We start from the raw sequence: 26,265 nt of genomic DNA, 5'->3' as shown, positions 1-26,265 counted from the left end.
GTGTGTGTGTGTGTGTGTATGTGTATGTATGTTCTCTCGCTCTGTCTTTTTTTTTTTGGGGGGGGGGCGGGAGCTTGTTTTATCTGGCTCTTAGGCTTCCTAAACTGCTCTTCTATGTTTCTTATTTTTTCTCTTATTTTTCATCTTATGACTTTTTACCCTACTTTTTGGGAAAGTTCCTCAACTTTACCTTCTGATCTTTTCTATGGAGTTTTTATTTATGTCATAATAGTTTTAATTTCTAAGACCTTTATTTTTTTTGTTCTCTCAATGTTCCTTTATTTAAAAAAAAAATTTTTTTTTAACGTTTATTTATTTTTGAGACAGAGAGAGACAGAGCATGAACGGGGGAGGGTCAGAGAGAGGGAGACACAGAATCTGAAACAGGCTCCAAGCTCTGAGCTGTCAGCACAGAGCCTGATGCGGGGCTCGAACTCACGGACCATGAGATCATGACCTGAGCCGAAGTTGGACGCTTAACCGACTGAGCCACCCAGGCGTCCCTCAGTGTTCCTTTAAAAATAGCTCAAAAAGCATAGTTTGGAAAAGTCACACATAATGATCAATTCAGAGGTATAATTTTTGGGGAGTTAATTTTTTGAAGCAATTCTGGACATAAGAAAATGTTTTAAGAATGGAAAAAAACCCTCTCATTTTTAACATTTTACCATCTAATCTTGGTGATGATCTGTCTCTCTGTTCATTATTTTATTTTTTGATGCATTTCAAAGTGAGTTACAGATATCAGCCTCACCCCAAACAATTCAGAATGCATATTGTTAACTAGAGTAAATATATTTTTACATTGTTTTGGAGTAGCATTTATATATAGTGAAATGCTCACATTTTTTTTTAATGTTTATTTATTTTTGAGAGAGCATGAGCAGGAGAGGGGCAGAGAGAGAGGGGTCCAAAGATCCCAAGCAGGCTCTGACAGCACAGAGCCCATAGCAGGGCTTAAAGTCACAAACTGTGAAATCATGACCTGAGCTAAGGTCGGATGCTCATCCAACGAACCACCCAGGCTCGCATCTTTAGATACTATTCGATGAGTTTTGACAATTGCATAAACCTTTATCAAGATACAGATATTTCTATCACCTGAGAACATTCTCTCAAGTTTCCACCGATCCCTGGCTCCATCCTGCCTAGAACGGCAGACGTGGTGGCCCTAGACCCCCCCTGAGCTCATCAGGGACACTCTCAGCATAGACTGGAGTGGGGCCAGGCCTCTCTGGACTGCCTGCCAGCTGCTGCAGCAACGACAGAGTCCCATACAGGGCAGACAGGGGCTGCTTGGTTTCCAGATCCCAGGTTGACCTGGGGCTATTCAGTTCCATTTTCAGCCCACACTCCTCCAGGAGGCCATAGGTGATGGCCAAATCCTCACCCTGGAGTGGGGCAAGGAGCTCGGGTTTGAGGGTGAAGGGGATGTCCCAGCAGTATTTGAAGTTGGGCTCCAGGATGCTCCTTACCTAGAATAACCAGTATCAGATGTTACACGTCAGCATTTGAGGTCGGGAAGAGAAAATTTGTCCCAAGAGGGTCATGCAGGGTGACTGAAAGGGACAAAAGCTTTGGAGTCAAGAGGGCCCAGAGTCATGTCCTGGTTATGTCCTATGGTCAGTGTAATTGTGGATACATTATTGGAAATCACTGAGCATTGTTTCCTCAGCTGCTAAATGATTTTATTAACATTTCCCTTGCAGAATAGTGGCATTTGGAATTAGATGTGTGTGTATATCCATACATGTATGCAGTGTGTGTGTATATATATGCATATGTCTATACACACATATATCCTTAAATATATGTATGTGGAGAGAGAAGAGCGATTCCCAAATGGTAACTGTGTATATAAAGCGGGGATATGACTCAGGGACTCTGGGTTCCCAAACCTGCGTTCTTATATGGCTATTTTAGAACCGTGGGGGCTCTCAGCAGGGGTTGCCATGGAAACAGAGACCCTCCTGATAGATTCATACCCACTGGGCCTGTTGCCCAGAGGGAGATGCAGCCAGGGATTTCCCAGTTGCCAGAGCAGGATCCTGTCTCCCTGGCAGAAACCTGCATCATCTCTTCTTCCTCAGATTCATTCTTAACTCTGGTTCTTTCACCCTCTTCCCTGGACACTAGCCCCTGAGAATATCTCACCAGCTTCTGCTGCTGGAGCAGGATCCTCTTTTCCATGGACTGGGCCAGCAGATCATGTTGGGTGTCACTCAACACTGGAAACAGGGGGACATTTGGGGAAAGAAAGTGATGAAGGGTTAGATTTTCCTCTCCCCACTGTGAGCTGGGAGACCCTATGAGAGGGGAACTCTTGAGGCAGAGGAATCACCCATTGGACTTTGAAGGTCAAGTTCACTTTACTGGAAAGTCCTCCTTCTACTCTTGGAATGCCTCCAGAATGCTACATAATGTGGTCCAGAGGATGGGATCCTGAGGCTGGAGCCTGGAATCGTCCACCCATAATGATCTGTTGGATGAACTTGGGCTGGTCACTTTCTAGACCTCAGACTGTTTCTCTGTTCATGTGGCAAATTTATCTCACTAAACCCTCTGGACATTTCAGAGAGGGGATATGTGAGGATGAAGATCATGATATTCGAAGGGTTTTGGAGAGATGGCGTCTAACCCATAGCTTTCACGAGGTCTGAAGGCCAAACTTGTGACTTTCCTACATTTCCCCCCAGATCATTCTTACCCATTATGGCTTCAAGGAGGTAGATGATGTGGAATCTTGCCTGGATCCATAGGTCTCTTGTGTCCGGTTGCATCTCATTTAGGATTGTGTCCCCAAAGTCATCCAGAAGATCTAAGGGGCTCCCATCCAGCTATAGGAGACCCATATTATTAGTAATAAGATATTACTACTACAACTACTACTGGTATATAATTTTGCCTGTGTCTTTTAAGTCTGTAAGTGATCAACCAAGGTGGGAGGGTCAGGGCTCTTTACCTGTCCCAGGGGATTCCTAGCAGCCCCAATATTTGGCCCCTGGCCTTGTCATTGTGCCTGGGGCCAGTGTCCCAGATTGCTGACAGCCTACTCTTTCCCCTGGCATTGCCCCATCCCTCCTCCCCTGTGTATCTTGATAGCCATATTTCCTAAACCTGCCCCTTTTACCACTTTGATCAGCCCTAGGTAGTTGTAGGAACTCCTCACCGTGTCCGTGAGGTCCTGCAGAGCCTCTCGGTTCCCAAGCATGTTCAGGATAGTATGGAATATAGAATCCTGAGTGTCCTTTGAGAGCTGGGCCAAGGCCTCCATTTCCTGGAAAATCTCCTCATGTAGTTGCTTGAAATCTGCCCTCAGGCATCAGCATCAAACCAAAAATGGGTATAATTCTTTGATTACAACATTCCTGGGATGATAAGCCCCTCCCCATCAAATATGAACCCTTTTATCAACCCAAAGCAGCTCTATGGATGCCATGTTTGAGCTCTGGGAACAGGCTAGAAATAATAGACTAGAAAACAGACAATCCTAGTGCTATGAAATGAGGGGAGCAGAATGCAGGGAGCAGAGATGGAGATTCTGGAAAGGGGTCATGGGAAGTAGAAGAAAATGACCAGGCGCTTATTTCTGGGACATGTCTAAAATAACGTGGATTCTGTGGTTGGGCTCTTAGAGATGAGTATCTGAGCTCTTGGCTCAGTTTCTACATTTGTTAAATGGGGATGTTATGAGGGATTAAATGAGTTTATATAAAATGCTTGGAGTAGTACCAGGTAGAAGCCTTGAGCCATCCTTCTTATAGTGTAATTCTACCTATATCATCTATATCCATATGGAATTAACCAAGGAATGGATTTGGGGGCTCTCTGCTTGTCTGAGGAGACTTTGGGTGCACTCAAGATGATCTGCTGAGTGAGAGGTCACTAGAACGGACATGCAATGACACAGGCATTTCTGTTTGGTTCACTGCTGTATCCCTAGTACTTAGAATAATGCCTGTTGCCCAGTAAGTTCTTAATAAAAGTTTGTTGCAGGTATGCCCAAACTAACGAAGGAATGAATCAGTGGAGCTGACCAAAGTGTACGTTTGGAAGCAGACCTCAGTTTTCTGAGTTGCATGGAAACTCCAGTCAGGGCTCTCAGCTCTGCAAGTCCCTACCCTGGAGGCCCTGGATTCTCTCTTAATAAACACTCACCTTGCCAAAGGACTCTCTGTATTCTTCCTGGAAAGAGAATCACAAGGAATCATCTCTTTTCTCATGCTCAAACTTGCTTTTTGAGACACTTGGGAGGGTTCTGGCCTCTCATCACCTCCTCCCTCTTGCTAGACCTCTTTCTGCCCCAATTCGGATGGATCCCTCCACCTCCTGGCCTTCCTGGATCCTTCCTATTCCACAAAAACTAGAGCCAGTCCCTAGGGCAGTGGTGGCAAAGGCCGGGGAAATCTGCCCTGCTTACCAGGTGAGTGCAGCACAAGATCCAGAGGCTTCCTTACATCAGATACACTCAATGGGTACAGGAGACCATTGTTCACAGCAACTAAAAGAGAAATTATACCCCCACCAAGAGTTAGCTTCTGAAGACATTTGGTTTCTCTGGCCTTCTGCTCCCTGCCTCCCCACCCCCCCCCCCCCCCCAGCTCCTTTCCATCTATTCCTGCCCTTTGCCCAGAGGCCAGATCCTCCTGCCTCAGGCATGGACAGCAGAGGCAACTGTGTGGGACGTTTGTACAAAGTGGCCTCATGGAGGGATCGAGTCCCACCTTCCTGTCTCTAAAATCACCCACTCACTTGATGTCTTCACCTTTTGCAGCATTCTCTCTGGAAAGAGAAAGAGAAGTGCTCATTCACAAAGCCTCAGTCTCCATCCTCCCCTTCCTCCTCCCAACCTCTCCCTCCTCTTTCCAGCTTTCTCCTCCTCCTCCCCCAGATTTCTTACCTCTTTTCACTCCTTCAGTTGATTCAGAGCCTAGGCATATGGAGACCTTAGGCAGCACACCCACAACCTCACCTCACAGTTCAAAGGGGAACTGCGGCCAGGGGCCGGTGCCAAGGTCAAAGGCAGGGGAGAGGAGGAGGTGATGGAGAAGCTTGGCTGGAAAGGTTTCCCTGTGGGTCTGTGGGGGTTGAGCCCTTACTAGCATCCGAAGGGGGTCAGTGCTCAGCAGGGCCTGCGTCTAGGCAGAGAACCTGTCCAGCTCTGAAACTCACCTTCTGGAAAGGTTTTCTGCGTGTCGTCGTCTGAGATGAGGATGTCTGGGTGGGAAGAAGCCAGGCCAGGAGAGCTGAGGTTAATCCTGCTGGACCGTTTCCCAGCCCCTGCCCGCAGCCCCCAGGCTTCCTCCTCCACACCCAGCCTGGCAGCTTTTCTCAGTGTGGCCAGGGGACGCCTCCACCAGATTCACCTGTGATGCTGGCTCAAACTCAGAGCCCCTGGTCTAATTCTACCTTCTGAATCAGACTCTCTGAAGAGAGCCTGGAGCCTGCCTTTTGAACGAGCGCCTGGGTTGATCACTGTGCTGACACTGGAGAACTTCCTCTGTAAGGTAAAGGCAGTTGGCTTTGTCCGTCCTTCTTTGGGTAGGATTGTCTGTCTGGTGCCCTTAGTCTTACTCTCGTGAGGTCTCCTCCCTCACATGTCTGCTCCCAGTCCTGCCCCCTTCCTGGGTGATTTCATGCTGCACCTAAGAAATGCTGAGACAAGGTGTTCGAGGGAGGATATTATAGACAGAAGTGTGTGTGTGTGTGTGTGTGTGTGTGTGTACGCGCGTGTGCATGTCTGGGGGTGGGGGGGAGAAGGGAACGGCATCCCCTGATCCCTGAGGAGCTGGACCCTAGCTGTATCAGGTTCACCTCTTCCTGGGACTTAAATTGGGGGAGGCTGGTTGTGTCCCCAGCGCTCACCATTCCATCCAGGGGTATAGTTGCTGTTTGATGCAAATGGTTTGCCCATGTGGAGTCAGAACCCGAAGTGTGTGCGTGTGCTGGGGCACTGAGGCCCAAGAGCGAGGGAGGGAGAGATGTAGATACAACCCTGCCTTATGTTCCTGGGGCACTGTGTCTGCCGGTTTGTTTGGGATCCTGCGGCTATCTCCTGGGCTTTCTCCCGAGGTTATGGGTACCCTGGGGAGCGCCCTGTGGCTCCCCCAGGCCAGCTGCTGAGAGCGGCTTGAGCGGACACTGGAATGAATGGAGATGATGGGGTTGGGGCTGCTCTTGGCCTGGTGCCAAGGACTCCTCCACGCCGGACCCCCCTTCGTCCCCGTCCACACAGGAGACTATCTCTGTATCTTCCCGGAGCAGCGTTTCTGTCAGTCAGCTGTGCTGGGAGGTGGCTTTGGTGGTGGGATGTGTATGTCCCCACAGTGGGGAGGTGTTTTTCGGCCTGCTGCACAGAGCAGCAAGTGGATGCCAGCTGCTGGCCCTTCCCCTCTCTTTCTCTTCTCCGGAGAAGCGGACGCCCCCTCCCCATCTTCCCCTTTCAGCCTCTGCTTACCCCAGCCATTGTTCTCGAAAATCAGCTGCTTCTTCTTATAGGCGATCACGGTGCCCTCTGGCAGAGTCAACATCTTCTCTCTCACTTTGAGACCCTCTCCCTGGCCTTGACCCTGGAGAGAGAAACCAGGCAATGTGGTCTCATGTACATGTGATCTTAAAACTCAAATAGATCTACCTTTTGCACTGGTGGTGGGAATGCAAACTGGTGCAGCCGCTCTGGAAAACACTATGCAGCTTCCTCAAAAAATAGAGCTGAAAATAGAGCTACCCTACGACCCAGCAATTGCACTACTAGGTATTTAACCAAGGGATACAGGTGTGCTGTTTCGAAGGGACACATGCACCCCCGTGTTTATAGCAGCACTATCAACAATAGCCAAAGTAGGGAAAGAGCCCAAATGTCCATCGATGGATGAATGGATAAAGAAAATGTGGTATATATATATATATACTTTGGAGTATTACTCGGCAATCAAAAAGAATGAAATCTTGCCATTTGCAACTCCGTGGATTGAACTGGAGGGTATTATGCTAAGTGCAATTAGTCAGAGAAAGACAAAAATCATATGACTTCACTCATATGAGGACTTTAAGAGACAAAACAGTTGAACGTAAGGGAAGGGAAGCAAAACAAATATAAAAACAGGGAGGGGGACAAAACATAAGAGACTTTTTTTTTTTAATTTTTTTTTTAGCGTTTATTTATTTTTGAGACAGACAGAGACAGAGCATGAACGGGGGAGGGTCAGAGAGATGGAGACACAGAATCTGAAACAGGCTCCAGAGAGATGGAGACACAGAATCTGAAACAGGCTCCAGGCTCTGAGCTGTCAGCACAGAGCCTGACGCGGGGCTAGAACTCATGGACCGTGAGATCATGACCTGAGCCGAAGTCGGCCGCTTAACCGACTGAGCCACCCAGGTGCCCCCATAAGAGACTCTTAAATATGGAGAACAAACAGAAGGTTACTGGAGGGGTTGTGGGAGGGGGGGTGGGCTAAGTGGGGAAGGGGCATTAGGGAATCTATCCCGAAATCATTGTTGCACTATATGCTAACTAATTTGGTTGTAAATTCAAAAAATAAAAAATAAAATGAGAAAAAAAACTCAATAGATCCAGAAAGCCATATGGTGCCACGTGCATGTGATCAGAGACCTCAGCACCCCCCGCCCCCATCTCACCTCCCTTGATCCTGATTTATAGGTGCTGCTCTTTTTCCTTCTTGTTTCAGTATTTGCCTTCCTGTTTCTTGGTTTTGTGTTTATATTGCAATGATTTAATTTTTTTTCCAGATTTAAGTATATCCAGTCACTTTCTCCTTTTGGTGATGAGGATTTCATTTTCCTACTCTTCCCCCTCCCCAACCCTTCACTCCTCCATCCCCCATCCTCGTAAAATGTTCACATCCCAATACCTAAGGTAATATCCATTGTTTACTGTTGGGGAGACTCCTTCTCCTCACTCCAGATCTTTCCTGTAGCAGTTAATTACTAGGACAGTTGTGTGCCCTCTCTGTCTCTTGTGGGGATACATTTTTTGAGACCGTACATATCCGAAGACCTCTCTCTTTTACTCTCACACTTGAGCATTATTTTGACTGGACATAGAAATCTAAGCTGAAATTCCTTGGAAAATGACTTTTGTTTTCCTTTTTTAGAAATATGCATGATTTTCTTTTTTTGTTTTAAAGTTTTAATTTTTTTATCTTAGCGGGTGCATGTGGGGGAGGGGCAGAGAGGGGAGGGGGACAGAAGATCTGAAGTGAGCTCTGCACAGACAGCAGAGAGCTGGATGTGGTGCTTGAACTTGCAAACCATGAGATCATGACCTGAGCTGAATGCAGACGCTTAACCGACTGAGCCACCCAGGCGCCCCCATGCTTTTCTTTTTGAGGCAGGTATCCTGATAATTCGCACTTAAGTTCTGTGGTATATGTTGACCCATTAAATTATGCCTCCTGTTTGGTCCTTTCACCTGGAAACACATTCCTCTGGTCTCCTCACCTTTGTTGTATTATTTTTTGGATGATCTTCCTTCTTTTATTGTGTCTCTGTTATTTCTGGAACTCCTGTTTTTCAGATGTTGTATGTTTGGACTAACACTCTAAACTTTAATATTAATATTCTCCTCTTTTTTTGCTTACTTTTTTTGGGGAAATATCTTTGATTTTATTTTTTGGCTTTCCTATTTTAAAAAAAATTAGACTTCTGGTTTCTGTACTGGCATACTGTAAAGAGCTTAGAAGTTGTCACTGTGTCTTACAATCAAGTGAAAAGCTGAACAAACTTTACTGAGTATATTAGTCTGTAGAAAAACAGAACCAATAAGCTTTCTGTCTATATATCTATATTTCTAAAGGGATTTATTGTAAGGGATCTGTTCATGCAATTATAAAGGTTGAAAAGTCCCAGGGGCACCTGGGTGGCTCAGTCAGCTAAGTGTCTGACTTTGGGTCAGGTCATGATCTCATGGTTCGTGAGTTCGAGCCCCGTGTCAGGCTCTGTGCTGACAGTGCGGAGCCTGCTTGGGATTCTGTGTCTCCTCCCTCTGTCTCTCCCCCACTCACGCTCTGTCTCTCTCTCTGTCTCTCTGTCTGTCTCAAAAATAAATAAACATAAAACATTTTTTAAGGGGTTCCTGGGTGGCTCAGTCAGTTAAGTGTCAACTCGTGGTTTCGGCTTGGGTCATGTTCTGACAGTTTGTGTTTGAGCCCCACCCATGTCCGGCTCTGCACTGACTGTGGGGAGCCTGGGTGAGATCCTCTCTCTCCCTCTCTCTCTGCCCCTCCCCCACTCACACGTGTGCTCTCTCTCAAATCTCAAATAATAAAAACTTAAAAAAAAATTCATAAAAAGAAAAATCCCAAGATGTACAGACCCAGGAGAACTAATGGTATAGTTCCAGTCTGAATTTAAAGGCCTTAGAAGCAGGAGTGCAAGGCAGAGTCTGATGGCAGAGCAGCGTCCCAGCTGAAAGATACTTAGGCTGAGAGTGAACTCTAGTCTTTCTCCACCTTTTGTTTCATTCAGAACTTCAGTGGATTGGAAGAGGCCTGCCTGCACTGGGGAAGATAATCTGCTTTACCAGTCTACCCTTTCAAATCTCATCCAGAAACATACAGGCACACCTAGAATAACCTTGAACCAAAAACTGTGTACCTCATGGACCAGTCATGTTGGCAACATAAAATTAACCATCACACTGAGTAGTAATTACTGTATTCTGGAGACCTGACTGAGTGTTCATATGTATTATCATGGACTTTTATGTAGGAGTTCTATTTTAAGTAGTTTTTAAAAATTTATTAATTTTTAACATTTATTTATTTTTGAGACAGAGAGAGACAGAGCATGAATGGGGGAGGGTCAGAGAGAGGGAGACACAGAATCCGAAACAGGCTCCAAGCTCTGAGCTGTCAGCACAGAGCCTGATGTGGGGCTCGAACCCACGAACTGTGAGATCATGACTGAGCCGAAGTCGGACACTCAACCGACTGAGCCACCCAGGTGCCCCATATTTTAGGTAGATTTTTTTTTTAAAGTTTATTTATTTTGAGAGAGAGAGAGCAAGTGAGGGAAGACAGAGAGGGAGAGAGAAAATCCCAAGCAGGCTCTGTGTTGTCAGTGTAGAGCCCAGCACAGGGCTTGATTCCACAAACCCTGAGATCATGACCTGAACCGAAATCAAGAGTCAGATGCTCAACTGACTGAGCCACCCAGGCACCCCTGTAGGTGTAGGTGTTATATTTTAATTTTATGGATGAGGGACCCTATGTCAGAAACATGAATAATGACCTCAGGCAGCCTAGTGAGTAAATGGCTTCTCCAGAATTCAGCCCTACTCTTTGATGAGAAGAATGTCCTGGTGAGTCCAATGTCAACTAAGAGAGTGCAGTGCAAACCAATGGTGTGGGAAAACGCTGACACAGCTGGGAATCTACAAACCGTTTAACAACATCACAGCCCAGGAGCCAAGCTTAGAACCGGCACCTGCTGTGAACACCTGGGGCATAGGCCAGACACACAGCTGAGCATTCACCCTCTGCAAAATGCCTCAGGGTGTTCTCCTGTTCTCCCAAAACCCCGTCAGCACACCGAAACTGATGTGAAAACAGCCGGCCGTGGCAATACCCTCCAAACTGGAGTTAAGTTTGGTTTCAAACTTCTTTGTCCACTGGGTGGCGCCTTGCTCTCCTCTAGGGTTAATACACAGATCTTGCGAAAGTTAGCTCACATCTCCGTTTTTGTCTTGTTTTTTTGGTTCCTGAATCTCTTCAGTGAGGACAAATTACATATAAAATATATTTTGTGTAAATGTCCATTATAACACACGCACACACACACTTTATATGTCCCTGAGTCACAGTTCATGTTGAGTAAATATTTGATGAACTGCTTTGTTTTAAACTTTTTTTTTTTTTTTTAATTGTGATGATTGTAAGTTATGTACATCATATGTGCTTGGAGATATTTAATCTTAATACGGAACACTTTCTACTCAGGGTATCACAGTATTTAGGATGTTTGAACTGCTGAGGTTTTGTATTGTATGTGGCCCCTTGTTTCTTCTAGCCATAAAGCTGCACATGTATGTAGTATAGCAACCATACATATATATCTTTTAAGTTTATTTATTTATTTGGAGAGAGAGTGTAAGTGGGGAGGAACAGAGAGAGAGGGAGGGAAAGAGAGAATCCCCAGCAGGTTCCACACTGGCAGTGCAGAGACCAACACAGGGCTTGAACTCACGAACTGTGAGATCATGACCAGAGCTGAAACCAGACGCTCAGCCAACTGAGCCACCCAGGCGCCCCAACAATCATACTTTTAGAGTATCCAAAACCGATCGTCTAACCAAAGCAAAATATAATTGCAAATAATTAAATCTATTTCTATTTTATTGATACTGAATAACCTCATATATTAAAATACTAAAACGAGCATGTTAGAATATACTCTCGGGTCCGGAGTCAGGATTCCTTGGCACATGAGAAGTGGGAAATAATGACCCCATTCATTCCAACCCCCAGAGACAGGCCCTAATAAGATGCATAGCCCCTGGGAAGTGGGGTGGGCTGGCTGTGCTCTTGGTGTCCCCATCCCACTTCAGACAACCGTGTACCTTGACAGAAGTCATCCAAGGGATAAAGCATTTTCCCAAAACGTTCACACTGCTGCTGTCATGCAACACCGTGCTGTTGATCAGCTCCACGGCCTCTGTCACCACATAGAGATTGTCATCTCTGTCCCGGCACTTCCTCAGAAACAGCAGCTCCTGATCCAACACTTTCCTGAGGTAGGTGGGAAGAGAAAGGTCACAGTGGGAAAGGGATGCCTTTTTCAAAAATGCTTATTAATTTATATTGAGAGAGTGCATGCATGCAAGTGGGGGAGGGGCAGAGAGAGAGGGCAAGAGAGAGAATCCCAAGCAGGCTCCACGTTGTCAGTGCAGAGCCTGATGTGGGGCTTGATCCCATGACCGTGAGGTCATGATCTGAGCTGGAATCTAGTGTCAGATGCTTAACTGACAGAGCCACCCAGGCGCCCCTGGGAAAGGAGGGCCTTCTTGGCTCGTTGTGGATTACTCTTCTAAGACCCTGGATGGGGTACAGAGCATTTGGAATTTGATAGGTGAGTTCTCCATGGGTAGGAAGATACTGGCTTATAGGTTAGGTTGCTTAGGGCAACAGAACATCTCTGATGTGCACGGTGGAGGGGTCCCCATTCTCTGACGGGTATGGTATGACAGTATGCATACCATATTATGAAGAGCCATTTACATTTTCCAAAATTATATTGGTTGTGTTAGCGTAGTTTGTACATTTCCAGTACCAGGGCCTCTCAGCAGGAGAGGCTCAAAGTAGATGAGTCCAGGTGGTGGAGACCAGTGCTTAGGAGGCCCTGTTGTCAAAGCTGGGTACACACAGCACACGTGCCCATGTAGAGCAGGTGGCTAAAGTGTGATGAAGGAGGGCACGTGCTGGGTGATTTTTCATGACTAGCGCAGATGGGCTTTATGGGTCGACCGTCCTTAGTAGGGGGGTTGGTAGAGCTTGACTTGAAGATGTAAGTTGGGGGAGATGTGGAAGGTCTGCAGTGCTGAGACTCAACTGTGGTTCTGCTCCAGGCCCCACCCTGCTTGGTGCCCTGGTGACAGCCGTGTGGAATACTGAGAGACCCTTAAATTTGCCTTTCAGGGCAGGAGGTTACTGACCATCCAGTGCCCTTGGAGAGAAATGCAGGCTTCTTACCATTTGTCCAAGGAGTGTGTCATCTGACTCTGCTTACCTCCCAACCTTCACTTTACATCACCTTCATCCTTGTTGATGAAGCTTACGCTTCCCTGGCCTCCCCCTCCTCTTGGAAACACCCAGCTCTGTCCTGTCCCAGGGCCTTTCAGCTCTAATTCGGACCCTTTTCCTCTTGCTTGCTTCTTTCATTCTTTAGGTTTGAGCTCAACTGTTAGCACCAGAGAGAAACCTAAGCCGACCACCTTCAGCGTCTCTTTGACCTCGTCCTGTTTCTTATCTCCAGAGCTCCCGTCGTGATCTGTAAGTGCCTTCGGAGCTGAATACATGACATGCCCACATCCCCTCTATTAGAAATAGCCAACTGCCTTTTTTTTTTTTTTTTTCCATTAAAGGTCTGACCTCAGGCTTACTTATTTCACTTGGAGGTAGCTAATTAAAATGTATCCTAGAAACTGCCTCTTTGCTGAAATACTGAGAATTTCTTTTTCTTTCTGAGCAGCTAAAGAATCTCAGATACTCTTGCACCATAAACAGTCTTTGCAAATGTTATTGTTAATAAGGGCCTTGTAAGAACTCAGGAATACGGAAATTGTCCAATGCCCTGTGAAAGTAACTTTTAGTCTTTAAGCAGTCTGTGATTTTTAACTTGCTGCTTTCTTAACAATTTGTTGGGTTTGTAAACACATTATTTAAGTTGGCATTTCTGTTTTTACTTATTTATTTATTTTAAATTTATTTATTTATTTATTTATTTATTTATTTATTTATTTATTTAGAGAGAGCACCAGCAAGCTGGGGAGGGGCAGAGAGAGAGGGTGAGCGAGACAGATTCCCAAGCAGGCTCAGTGGTGTCAGCACAGAGCTCCACAAGGGGCTCGATCCCACAAACTGTGAGATGATGATCTGAGCTGAAACCAGGAGACAGACGCTTAACCAACGGAGCTGCCCAGGCACCCTGAAGTTGACTGTTTTTAGAAGGCAGTAAAGACTTAATTTCTTCGTTGAGCTCTTAGAGATCATTTGATACCCGCATTTGCCTATACGCTTGGAGGTAAATGAAATCCCAGGACACTACTTCATACCTTATGTCAACAGAGAGTTTCAGATTCTTTGTCTCCCATAAATAAATACTTTGTTAATCAATACTTTATTTTTTATCGCCTGCTCTTCCTCACTGCCTGCCCTTTGCCTGTTCACACTAAATATGAGCGGCTTTAGGGTAGAGATGGGTAGCACATGATAGCGCAGTAATGGGTAATTGCTGTTTTAATAAATATGTATTAAGTGACTAATAATTATTCGCTGAATGAATGAATAAGTGAATAACCAAGAAGAACAGCATAGCTTGCCTGCGGTGTCATTTTCTTCATTCAGAGCCTCAGCAGCAAGGCCTGCTAGGTGTCTCTGCCCACAAAGAGAGTCCAAGGGGCTCTGTTGACCAGTCCTTCCTCTCCCATGGCCTCACCTCTTTAGAAGGTCTTTCCAGTTTTGGGGTGGGAAGGTAACAGCGTGAAACTGGAGGAAGGTTTCATGGCACTTCGTAGCTTCCCCTGACACATTCGTTTCTAGCATGGCAGTCACACCTGCAGAAGCCTTGTACTTCCGGAACATGGTGTCACTGAAGATAAATGGTCCCTTGATAACAGTTTCTGAGGACAGAAAAGGTGACTTCAGGTTTAATCAAAAATTTACTCTGGAACAGTTGGAAAATGGAATGGAGATAGAGTGACCAAGTCCTGTGTTGCTTCAGCCCTCTTACCTATTGAAATCTTTCAGAAGCTAACAAAATAATGTGGTTTTTTTGTTTTGTTTTTATTAACTTGTTTTATTTTTTATTTTTTTAAATTTACATCCAAATTAGTTAGCATATAGTGCAACAATGATTTCAGGAGTACATTCCTTAGTGCCCCTTATCCATTTAGCCCATCCCCCCTCCCACAACCCCTCCCGTAACCCTCAGTTTGTTCTCCATATTTATGAGTCTCTTCTCTTTTGTCCCCCTCCCTGTTTTTATATTATTTTTCCCTTCCCTTATGTTCATCTGTTTTGTCTCTTAAAGGCCTCATATGAGGGAAGTCGTATGATTTTTGTCTTTCTCTGACTAATGTCACTTAGCATAATTCCCTCCAGTTCCATCCACGTAGTTGCGAATGGCAAGATTTCATTCTTTCTGATTGCCGAGTAATACTCCATTGTATATATACACCACAACTTCTTTATCCATTCACCCATCGATGGACATCTGGGCTCTTTCCATCCTTTGGCTATTGTTGATAGTGCTGCTATAAACATGGGGGTGCATGTGTCCCTTCAAAACAGCACACCTGTATCCCTTGGTTAAATACCTAGTAGTGCAATTGCTGGGTCGTAGGGTAGCTCTATTTTTTGAGGAACCTGCACAGTGTTTTCCAGAGTGGCTGCACCAGCTTGCATTCCCAACAAAATAATGTTTTAAGCATAAATTACTGCTGAGGACAAATGTTTGAATCAACCCAAGGGTCGGATAACAGGGATGTCATCTCAAACCCTGAGACGTGGTGACATCGTGTGTGCCCTGGTCAAGGAGACCCATGACATCATCTTTCCTCTGCAGCAGGTGCAGGATCTGGCCCCAGGAGGCAGCACGCTGGAGCAGAAAATGTTAAGCATGTGGAGCCAGACGGATCTGGGTTTGGATTCTCGTTTTACTAGTTCCCAGGTACATAACCTAGAACAAATTATTTTATAAGTTTCAATTCACTGTTCTGTAACTGGGGGTAATGTTTCTGACTTAAGAAGCTGCTATAAGTATTAAATGAACTGATAAATGCTCGGGTCCAGATATTAGTAGATTCTCAAATAGTCATAGGTTCTTGCCCAGTGTCTTTCGGCAAAACTGCTCCTAACGTTTACCTGTGTGTGTGTCTCAGGGATTCTTGCATGGTGCACTACCTGTCTGGGCACCTATGTTTTTCACTCCCTGCCTCCCAGCCCTTGTTGGCAATACCTGGGACTGAAGAACTTGGCTCCAGGATGTCCATGAGGGTGTATTCTACTGGAATATCAGGTAGTTCCCAGAACTGTGAGAGAGTCTTCTTTTTCTTCCGTAAAATTGCAAACTGACGGAATTTGTTGGCGTTCAGCAGGTGTTTCACAGGTCTCAGGTCTTTGTCTCCGAGCTCTTTGACCAAATTCTTACTAATATTCTCAAACATGGAGGACATGTTGCTAGGGACAGATAGAAGGGGAGCACACATTTCAGTGGAGATGGGGAAGAAAGTGGGTAAGCTGTCACAGAGCTTGATGTTTTTCCTAAGGAAGAGGACATATATGTGAGATTAACTTAGGTCTTCGAGTAGTGACTAAATCATACTTTCTCAATTTTGGTATTCTAAACACAGCCTGGGCTTTGGAGGGAAGCACTGCTGTGAAATTGATTGCTCTTTATGGCTAGAATAGAAAAGCCTGTGTATCTCCCCACCCCCAAGCCAAAGGCACCCTCCAGGCCCAGAAAGTGCTCAATGCTATCGTCAGCAGAAGGGCCTGAGAGAAGGTTAGGTATATGGCACAAATCCATGGTGGTGGTAGAGGTGGTGGCCGTGTTGGCCATCAGAGAGTGAGGGCCTCACGGGGAAGTGACCTGTGAACAAAGACCTGAGCTGGAGCAAGGTGGGGAGGAGGGAACGACGTGGCTATTTGGGAAAAAGGGTTTCAGGCAGAGGAATGAGCAAGAGCGAAGTCCGACAGGAAGATACGTGGCAGGAGAACAGGTGCAGGACGTGAGAGACTTATCAGAAAGGGAGGGGGAGTTGGGGCAGGCCCTTGCTGGTCTTTATTACGACTTCGTTTGTCCTTGAGGTGGGGTTGAAAGCTGTCGGAGTGACAGATGGGACTCCTCTTTTGAAAAGGCGCCTGTGTTGCTGTTGCCCACAGACGCAGTGAGGCAGTGAGAGCGCTAGTCGCTAGTCGGGGGGCTAGCGAGGAGGGACCGCAGTGACCTGAGTGACAACTGACGGTGGATGGGGCCAGGGTGCTGGCACAGGAGCAGTGAGATGGCATCCGATCCCCATCTGTGCTGAAGGTAGAGCCAACATCTACCAAAAGAGTGGTGTGGCCCCTGTGGCTGCTCAAGGCTCTGAGGCTCAGAATGAGTCAGGACAGTGCCATGTATACATCAGCAAATGACTTCTGTTTGTCAGACAGGGAGACGACCAAGAGAACGAGGGGAAGAAGTTGGGGAAGCAAGGCAACGTGGAGGAAGCATGGGTCCTGGGAAATAAAGGGGGGCCGGTTCGGGGATCCAGAGAATCAATTACATGTACATGTGTCACTCATTGTGCTCTCAGAGAACTGTGAGGACAAGCTGGGTTCTTTTTATGGGCTCCTTCTGCTCTTACAGAAGGGATTCAATGGGTTCTAATATGTCATTCAGAGAGAGTTGACAATGATTCGAGTACTTCCCAGAGATTTAGGCCTTTGTCATGTACGCACAGTGATTAGTGCATGTACACGAATATGTGCTTTAGCTGGAATGGGCCTGAAGTCCTTCTTAGGCAAATATGTATCTAGCAGGTGATCTTTGGAGGATAGAGATAAGATATCTAGGCCATGAGACCTTAGCAGAATCAGGGGGAAATAAACAAGCACCTGGTTCAGGTGATGGAAGTGGCAAAGAGAAGAATTTCCCCTCCAAAGGGCAAACAGATACACGTTCTTACGCCTCTGTGGTTAAGATGAAGCCAGCCAAACTGTACAATTTGTGTAGAGAAATTGTAGAGAAGGGCTTTATGTGTCTGTGAATTGCCTAAGCTCAGTGCTGCAAAACTCATGCCTCTGAAAATTCTATACAATCTTATTGTGACTGAAATTGGACAAGAGAATCACCTTCATGAGAGTGGGCTGAGATGGCAAAATAATAAACCCGGAAGCCGGCCTCGTTGTGCTGGGTGGACTATGAATCACTAGTAAAATAAGAAAGTCAATCCTTCTGCTAAATGTGAGGAGCTTGAATGGGTAGTCATCACCCTGGATGGTGCTCTCATGCTTCCTAAATATTTTCAGTGTCGGCAAACACAGGATCTCCACCAGCAATTGTACAAGAAACAAAGACCAGTGCTCAAGAGGAGAGAGATGATTACTAGGGAAAGTGATCCTCTATAAATTGACCTGTTCATTCATTTATTTACTCATTCATTCAGCAGAATGTTAACAAGCGCCTTTGACAGGCTAGGCCCTGTGCCGGGAATTGGCAATACCATGGTGAACAAAAGTAGGGCTTGCAGCCTAGTGAAAAAGACAGTTATTTACCAAATGATTTCACTAGTAAATACATGCACATGTATAAATCATGATTAGTCCCATAAAAGAGAGGCGTCTGATGCTCTCAGAACCTATGATAGGTTTTCTTTGTTCTTTGGTCAGGACAGTTGGGGGATCGGGGAAGTCTTTCTTAAGGGAGTGATTATCAACTGAGATATTAGGTGAGTAGAAGTGAGCCAAAATAAGAGGGGAGGAAACCCAATTCCCTCAGTAGAATAAAGAGCATGTACAAAGGCCTTGTGATGGGAGACTGTTTGGTCCATTCCAGGGATGGACAGAAACCGGTATGGCTGGAGTGGAATGAGTGGTGGGAAGGGTGGGAGACGAGGCTCAGGAAGTATGGAGCAGCCAGACTATGCTGTTCTTTAGAGGTTATTTGGCATCTTTGGTCACGTTTCTAAGAGTGAAACAAAGTTTGACAAATGCAGAATTGTAAGTGGAGGTAAGATTAATATAAAAATGAATGTCTGGCTGGATGTAACTCTGGCAGATCAATAGTAAAATCTCTTTGGGGTAAAATAGTTTCAACACGGCCACCCAGGAGATGCAGATCATGCCCTGTGTGAGGTCACCTCACCATCCAAAAATACAAAGCACATGTGGAAGCAGGTCACCCTCAGTGAGGCTCATCAGACACAACGTACATCAGGAGTAGATCTATAGAAGCCAAAAAATTGAGGAATCATGTAGAGACTATAAGAGAAGTGTGTGACATATTAAAAGCATAAATAAAAAAAACATGAGAAAAGAACAAAGTAGCATAAAGTGACCGGGCAGATTGGGAAAAAAGATTAAAAAGGAAACTTTAAGGTGAAATATAGTTGGAGATATGAGCTCAGTGAATTAGGTAAGCAGTTCTAGACCTAGCGTAAGTGAGAATTAGTGAACTGCAAGGTGGATTTTAGGAACTTAATCCTAATTCACCAGAGAACTATAAACAGATAGAAAATAGTATAGAGATACTAAGATGCATGGAGGACATGATGATAAAGTAAAATACACACATATATGCATATATGTATATACACACATCTGTTTATGTGTGTGTGTTTGTGTGTGTGTGTATACACACACACGCGTATATATGGCAGATGTGCATATATATATGAGAAAATAGAAAAATGGGATTAAGGCAAGAGTCAAGGTACAATAGACAAGATGAGTCAAACCCACAGGTAATCAAATATTTTGTTTTAAATTTGTTTTTTAAGTTTGTTTATTTTTGACAAAGACAGAGTGTGAGCATGAGCTGGGGAGGGGCAGAGAGAGAGAGAGAGGGAAACACAGAATCCAAAGCAGGCTCCAGGCTCCAGGCTCCAAGCTGTCAGCACAGAGCCTGATGCGGGGCTTGAACTCACAAACTATGAGATCATGACCTGGGCTGAAGTGAGAAACTTAACCGACTGAGCCACCCAGGCGCCCCCCCTCCCCCCCAGGTAATCAAATGTGAATAAGATTGTGAAATAGTAAGGACAACAAGAAGAGCTTAAAAATTTCCACCAACAGGAGGGGAATCATCTTTAAAGGAATGCCTATTATATAGAGAATAGGGTTTTCAATTGCAACAACTGATGCCAGAAGAAAATAGAATAATATTTTTAAAAGGAAGTCAGAATTAAAATATTAAATATCCTTGTATTTTTTTGACAAGGAAGTCAATCAAAGAAATCAATTTTACATTTTGTTAAATCAAGTATGAATTAAAAAAATTATTATGAGAGAGCAAGGCGGGGAGGGACAGAGAGGGAAAAGGAGAGAGAGAATCCCAAGCATGCTCTGCACTATTAATGCAGAGCCTGACGTGGGGCTCGAACTCATGAATTGTGAGATCGTGACCTGAGCCAAAATCAAGAGTCAGACACTTAACCGACTGAGCCACCCGGGTGCCCCAAATCAGGTATGCATTTTAAAATGGAAGGATAACCAGTAAAGGAGTAGAAATTGAATATGTAACTTCTAGACCAGGAGAGGGGGGGGAAAGAAATAAAGAGAACATGACTATTCCAATAAATGATAAAGAAGAGGAAGAAAAGGCAGGGAAAATAGAAAGTTGAAATAAAATGGTACAAATAAAATATACAATAGATGGAGTAAGTGTAAGTTGATTAACTTTTCTTCACTTAAGAATTAGAAGTTGTTGGATTCGATTTAAAAAACCAAAATCCAGAAATGCACTCTTTAGAAAAGAGACAAATCTAGAACACTAAAATTAGTAAATAAAAGCTAAAAGAATAGAAGAATACAAGTCAGGCAAGTACCAAAATAAAACCTGTATGGACATATCCATATCAGACAAAATAGATTCGACTCAGTAAACATTATTAGGGTAGAATGGGATCACTTTATAATAACAAGAACACGTAATAACTCAAAACATGAGTGGACCTAATAAATCCTCAAAACATATAAACAAATGTTGTTGGACAAAGAGGTCAGTGAATGATGGATCACATATAATGTCATAAGAGATATTCGTAGAAGATATGAACAATGCAGTTATCAAACTTGATTGAATGGGCATATATAAAACTCTGTATACTCTGTACAGAGAGACAACTGATTCTTTTCACACTCTCTCACACATGTCATTAAGCAAGTATACACAAATATGAAGAATCAATATTATTCAGATTACATTTTTATCACAATGCCATTAAATTTAAATAGATAATAAAAATGTAATTTAACCTCCAATTTATTGGAACTAAAGAAAGAAATACACTTATCCTAATAACTCACAGGTTAAAGAATAAATTGTATGGGAATGTTACAAATAAAAATTTGTGGATAAGCCTACAGCTAGTATGAAGATTGAAATAGTAATCAAAAACTTTCCAACAAAGAAAGGCCCAGGACCAGTTCTCTTCAGTGGTAAATTCTACGAAATATTTAAAGAAGAATTAATGCCAATCCTTCTCAACTTTTCCAAAAATGTGAAGAGGAGGGAACAGTGTCAGACTAATTTTATAAGGCCTGCATTATCCTGATACCAAAGCCAGAAAAAGAAACTACACGAAAAGAAAACTACAGGTCAGTATCCCTGATGAATATAGATGTAAAAATGTTCAACAAAATACTAGCTAACTGAATAAAACAGCATATACACCATGCCCAAGTGGGATTTATCTTTGGGGTGCAAGGATGACTCAACAAAATAATACAAAAACCAATTAATGTGAGAAACCACATTAACAGAATAAAAGATGAAAATCACATAGTCCTCTCAATAGATGCAAAAGAAATATTTGACAAAATTCAATACCCGTTCATGATAAAAACTCTCAATAAGCTATAAAAGGAATGTACCTCAACATAATAAAGGTAATATTTGACAGGTCCATAGCTAACATCATATTCAGTGTTCAAGATTGAAAGTTATTTTTCTAAGATCAGGAACAAGACAAGGATGTTGCTTTATTCGTAATAGTCCTGGAAGTCCTAACCAGAGCAATTAGGCAAGAGAAAGAAATTTAAAGGACACAAATCAGAAAAAAATTTCAAATGGTCCCTGTTTGCAGATGATAAGATCTTATAAACAGAAAACTCTGGAGACCCCATTTAAAAAAACCTGTTAGAACTAATAATCGAATTCAGTAAAGTTGTAGGATACAAAATCAACATACAAATAACAGTTGTATATCTAACAACGTACTATCTGAAATGGAAATTAGGAAAACAATCCCACTTACATTGCACCAAAAAGAATGAAATACTTGGGAATAAACTTAACTAAGGTGGTGAAAGACTTAGGTACAGAAAACTACAAAATACTGATTGAAGGAATTAAGACAAACAAGTGGAAAGACATCCCATGTTCATGGATCAGAAGACTTCAAATTGTTAAAATTTCTATACAACCCAAAGTGATCCACAAATTCAGTGCAATGCCTATCAAAGTCTCAATGCTATTCTTTACAGAAAAAAAAAATTCTAAAATTTGCATGGAACCACACCTCCCCCAAATTGCCAAAGCAATGTTGAGAAAGAACAAAGCTGGAGGTATCACACTTTCTGATTTCAAATACAAGGTTGTAGTAATCAAGGCAATATGGTACTGCAATAAAAACAGGCATAAAGGCCAAAGGAACAGATAGAGTCACACTTTATAATAAACTTACGGTCAACTGAAAGTCAACAAGAGTGCCAAGAATACCCAATCGGGAAAGGATAGCCTCTTCAACAATAGTCTCTTCAACAAATGGTGCTGGTAAAGCTGGATATGCCCGTGCAAAAGAATGGAATTGGACCCTTAACCTTACACTATTCACAAAAGTCAACTCAAACTGGATTAAAGACCTAAATATAAGACCTGAAACTCCAAAGTTACTAGAAGAAAAGATAGGGGAAAAGCTCCAGGAGATTGGTCTTGGCACTGGTTTCACAGATAGGACACCAAAACCACAGACAACAAAAGCAAAAGAAGTGGGATTGCACTGAGCTATGAAAGGCTTTTGCATAGCAAAGGAAACAAACCAAAAGAGTGAAAAGGAAACCTGCACAGTGGGAGAAAATACTTGCAAATCATCTGTCTGATAAAGGGTCAATATCGAAAATATGTAAAGAATTCACACAACTCAATAGCAAAAACCAAAGAAGTCAATTAAAAAAATGGGCAAAGGGGAGCGGCTGGCTGGCTCAGTCAGGTAAGTGTCAGACTTTGGCTCACATCACGATCTCACGGTTTGTGGGTTCGAGCCCCACGTCGGCCTCTGTGCTGACAGTTCAGAGCCTGGAGCCTGCTTCAGATTCTGTGTCTCTCTCTCTCTGTGCCGCTCCCCCACTCACACTGTCTCTCCCTGTCTCTCTGTCTCTCTCAAAAATGAATGGACACTAAAAAATTTAAAATGGGCAAAGGACCTGAGTAGACATTTCTTCAAAGAAGGCATACAAATGTCCAACAAGTATATGAAAAAGTGCTTAAGATCACTAATCAGCAGGGATAGAAAAATCAAAAGCACAATAAGATGTCGTCTCACACCTGGTAGAACGGCTGTTATCAAAAAGACAAAAATTAACAAGTGTGGGTTGTATATATATGGAGAAATTGGAATTCTTGCATACTGTTGGTGGGAAGGTAAACTAGGGAAGACATTATGAAAGTCAGTATGAAAGTTCCTCAAAAACTTAAAAATAGAACTACCTTAAAATCCAGCAATCCCACTTATGGGCATATATCCAAAGGAAATGAAACAGTAGTTCAAAGAGCTATCTGTGTTCCCACATTTATTGCAGCATTATACACAATAGCCAAGATCTAGAAACAACCTAAATGTCCATCAGTGGTTGAATGAATGAAGACGTTGTGAGATTTACATACACACACACAAATGGAGTATTTTTTAGCTTTAAAACCCCCCAAATTCTGCTATTTGCAACAACATGGATGATCTGAATGACGTTATGCGAAGTAAGAAAACACACAGAAAAACGAATACTGCAGAATCTCACTTATATATGAAATCTAAAACAGGCGTACTTATAGAAGCAGAGAGTATGATGGTGGTGGACAGGGGCTAGAGGAAGGAGGAAGGGGGGTGATGTCAGTCTAAAGGTTCAAAGTTTTTGTTAGAAAAAATCCTGGAGATCTAACGTACAGCATGGTGACTGTAGTTAACAATATTGTATTATATACTTGAAATATGCTAACAGGATAGATCTTAAGTGTGCTCACCACACACACAGAAAGGGAATTATGTCAGGTGACTCATATGCATAGATTGCATTTCACAATGCAATTTCACAATGCAATACATTTCACAATGTATACCAAAATATCAAGTTGTGTGCCTTAAACATATACAATATTTATTTGTCAATTACAAATTTTTTCAGTAAAGCTGAAAAAAAGGATAAAAACGATTCATAAAGGGGCACGTGGGTGTCTCAGTCGGTTAAGCGTCCGACTTCGGCTCAGGTCATGATCTCACAGTTCGTGAGTTTGAGCCCCGCGTCGGGCTCTGTGCTGACAGCTCAGAGCCTGGAGCCTGCTTCAGATTCTGTGTCTCCCTCTCTCTCTGCCCCTCCTCTGCTCATGCTTTGTCTCTCAAAAATAAATAAATGTTAAAAAAAAAAAAGAAACAAACCTTGGAAGAACCAGCCACCCCCAGACAGTTCTATAGTTTGGAGCTTAGAGCTTAGACCTGCCCCAGAGATGTAAATGAGTTATCTGTGTATAGGTGGAAATTGAAACCAGCATACTATAGATGAAGCCGTGAATGAATATTTAATAGGTGGAAAAGGGGAAAATGTAAAGTGCATTTTGCAGGCCACAAAGAGGCAAATAAGAATGGGGTTTCGCAGTTGTACAGAATTTGGTCTTTGAATATTTATTGAATACTTATTAAATATTTATTGGTTGACTAGAAACAGAATTTTCAACAGTTTCTATAAAATCCTTGATGTGACTTTCAGTTCCGTCTAATGTGGGCCACGGAAGAGATCAGTGGACGACAGAAAGTAATGGGAACAGAAGATTTTTGGAAAATGGACCTGGATACAGGTGCATCAGAGATACATCCCTAGCCTTCCACGCTGGCATGTTGTTGTCAGAAATTCCCCTTTATTAAGGAGAACTTTGGGAAGAAGTGCTACCTTCTTTTGGGGTCAAATTATGCTAAAAACAAAACAAAGCCTTGTATTTATTCTATTCAGTTTTCATCCTGAACATTTCTGTCTGTGACCATACTAATCTTCTCTTCTTATTCATCCCCTGATCCTCAATTAGAACTTACCAGATTGTGTATTGTCTGGTCCTGCAGAGAAAGATTGTAGTTGAGTTGGGTTCCTTCCAATCTTCGGGTCTTCTGATGTCAAGCAGTGTGTGTGTGTGTGTGTGTGTGTGTGTGTTTCCCCACCAATAGGTGCTGCCTCAATTTCCAGTGCAGTATCCCAGAAAAATCAGCATATGACAGGCCCTCTTTTTCAGGAGACCAGGTCTGGAGCTTAGCTCTGGACCACAAAATCTTAGCTTTCAATCCCATCTCATCAGGTTATATAGCTGATTATGTACCTGCTGGGCAGTCCTAGCAGAAACCCTGCCCTTTTCTTATTAACAGAACTGGCTGCTGAATGAGTTTTGATTCATGGATTCACAGTCGTTGTGGGTGGAACAAGCTTTTGGTTCATTTTCTGTCTTAAATGTGCTGTATACAAAGTGTCACTGTGAGTCAACAAGAAAGGTAAAAACCTTCAGGAAGAGGGATAGGTCCAAGTGCCAGGGCCTGGGGGAGCGCCTCTGAACTGCCTAGATGTGGCTCTCTGTACAACAGGAGTTTTTTAAACACCTCCCGTCTGTCAGGCACTATGCATATATTAATTATTCCAGTCTTACAACAGTCTTTATTTTAAAGATAAATTAAAAGGAGACTTTCAAAGAGGACAAAAACAACTTTCCCCAAACCCATTCTCTTGCTGATTACTCCCTGTGGACTTACAGGATTAGGTGAGCCTATAGGGGGGGAAAATTGTATGACTAGGAAGGCCACACCCACAGGTTTTGGTAATATCCTGAACTGTCCCTCAAAAAGGCAACATCCCTTTCAGTTGACAGGATATTACAATGCATGTATTTCATTTCACTTTTTTTCTTCTTCACTTTTAATATTCATGAAAGTCCCAAATGAACCCTTCTCCATCTGGGAATCTGATACCCACTCCATCTGGGACACATCTCACACTGTAACACCATCAGACCTAAAGATTTACCAGAATTGAGTTTTACTTTCTAGAATTTGCATTTTAAAAACAATAGACTTGAAGTGTAGAATTTTTTTTTTTAATGTTTATTTATTTTTGAGGGAGAGAGTGCAAGTGGGGGAGGGAGAGAGAGAGGGGGAGACAGAGAATCCAAAGCAGGCTTCGTGCTGTCAGCACAGAGCCTGATGAGGGGCTCGAACTCACGAACTGCAAAATCATGACCTGAGCTAAAGTCTGATGCTCAACCGACTGAGCCACCCAGGTGACCTGAAGTGTAGAATTGTGATTACATAAACTGTCTTTCACACACCAACCTTCTGAGGGACGGGCTTGCTGTTGGATATTCTAGAAGCCAGAGGAAACTAACTCAGCTATTTGGGAAGAGTTATGTGAGTCCAGTGAACTCTGGTTTGTTTATCTGTTTCTGTTTTTTTTTGTTTTTTTTTTTTAATTTTTTTTTTAATGTTTATTTACTTTGGAGAGATAGGGAAGAGCATGAGCAGGGGAGGGGCAGAGAGAGAGACACAGAATCCACAGCAGGCTCCAGGCTCTGAGCTGTCAG

General features: G+C 43.5%; 1 protein-coding gene across 1 annotated transcript; it reads right to left on the bottom strand.

The window, feature by feature from the left end:
- Positions 1-304: 304 nt before the first annotated feature.
- Positions 305-24,990, bottom strand: GSDMC (gasdermin C). Its single transcript, XM_053896167.1, has 13 exons — positions 24,740-24,990; positions 15,697-15,917; positions 14,176-14,359; positions 11,582-11,750; positions 6,458-6,569; positions 5,173-5,325; positions 4,753-4,803; positions 4,421-4,501; positions 4,159-4,185; positions 3,170-3,309; positions 2,708-2,837; positions 2,155-2,228; positions 305-1,475 (listed from the first exon to the last, which is right to left on the bottom strand). The coding sequence occupies exons 2-13, from the start codon at positions 15,911-15,913 to the stop codon at positions 1,149-1,151; spliced, it is 1,665 nt and encodes a 554-aa protein (XP_053752142.1). The 5' UTR covers positions 15,914-15,917; positions 24,740-24,990; the 3' UTR covers positions 305-1,148.
- Positions 24,991-26,265: the final 1,275 nt, after the last annotated feature.

This window comes from Panthera pardus, unplaced genomic scaffold (genome assembly GCF_024362965.1).
Source record: "Panthera pardus isolate Hobbes unplaced genomic scaffold, ASM2436296v1 HiC_scaffold_7, whole genome shotgun sequence".
Taxonomy (NCBI): domain Eukaryota; kingdom Metazoa; phylum Chordata; class Mammalia; order Carnivora; family Felidae; genus Panthera; species Panthera pardus.
The sequence above is the reverse complement of the archived record's forward strand: the minus strand, read 5'-3'. Positions and strand labels throughout refer to the sequence as shown.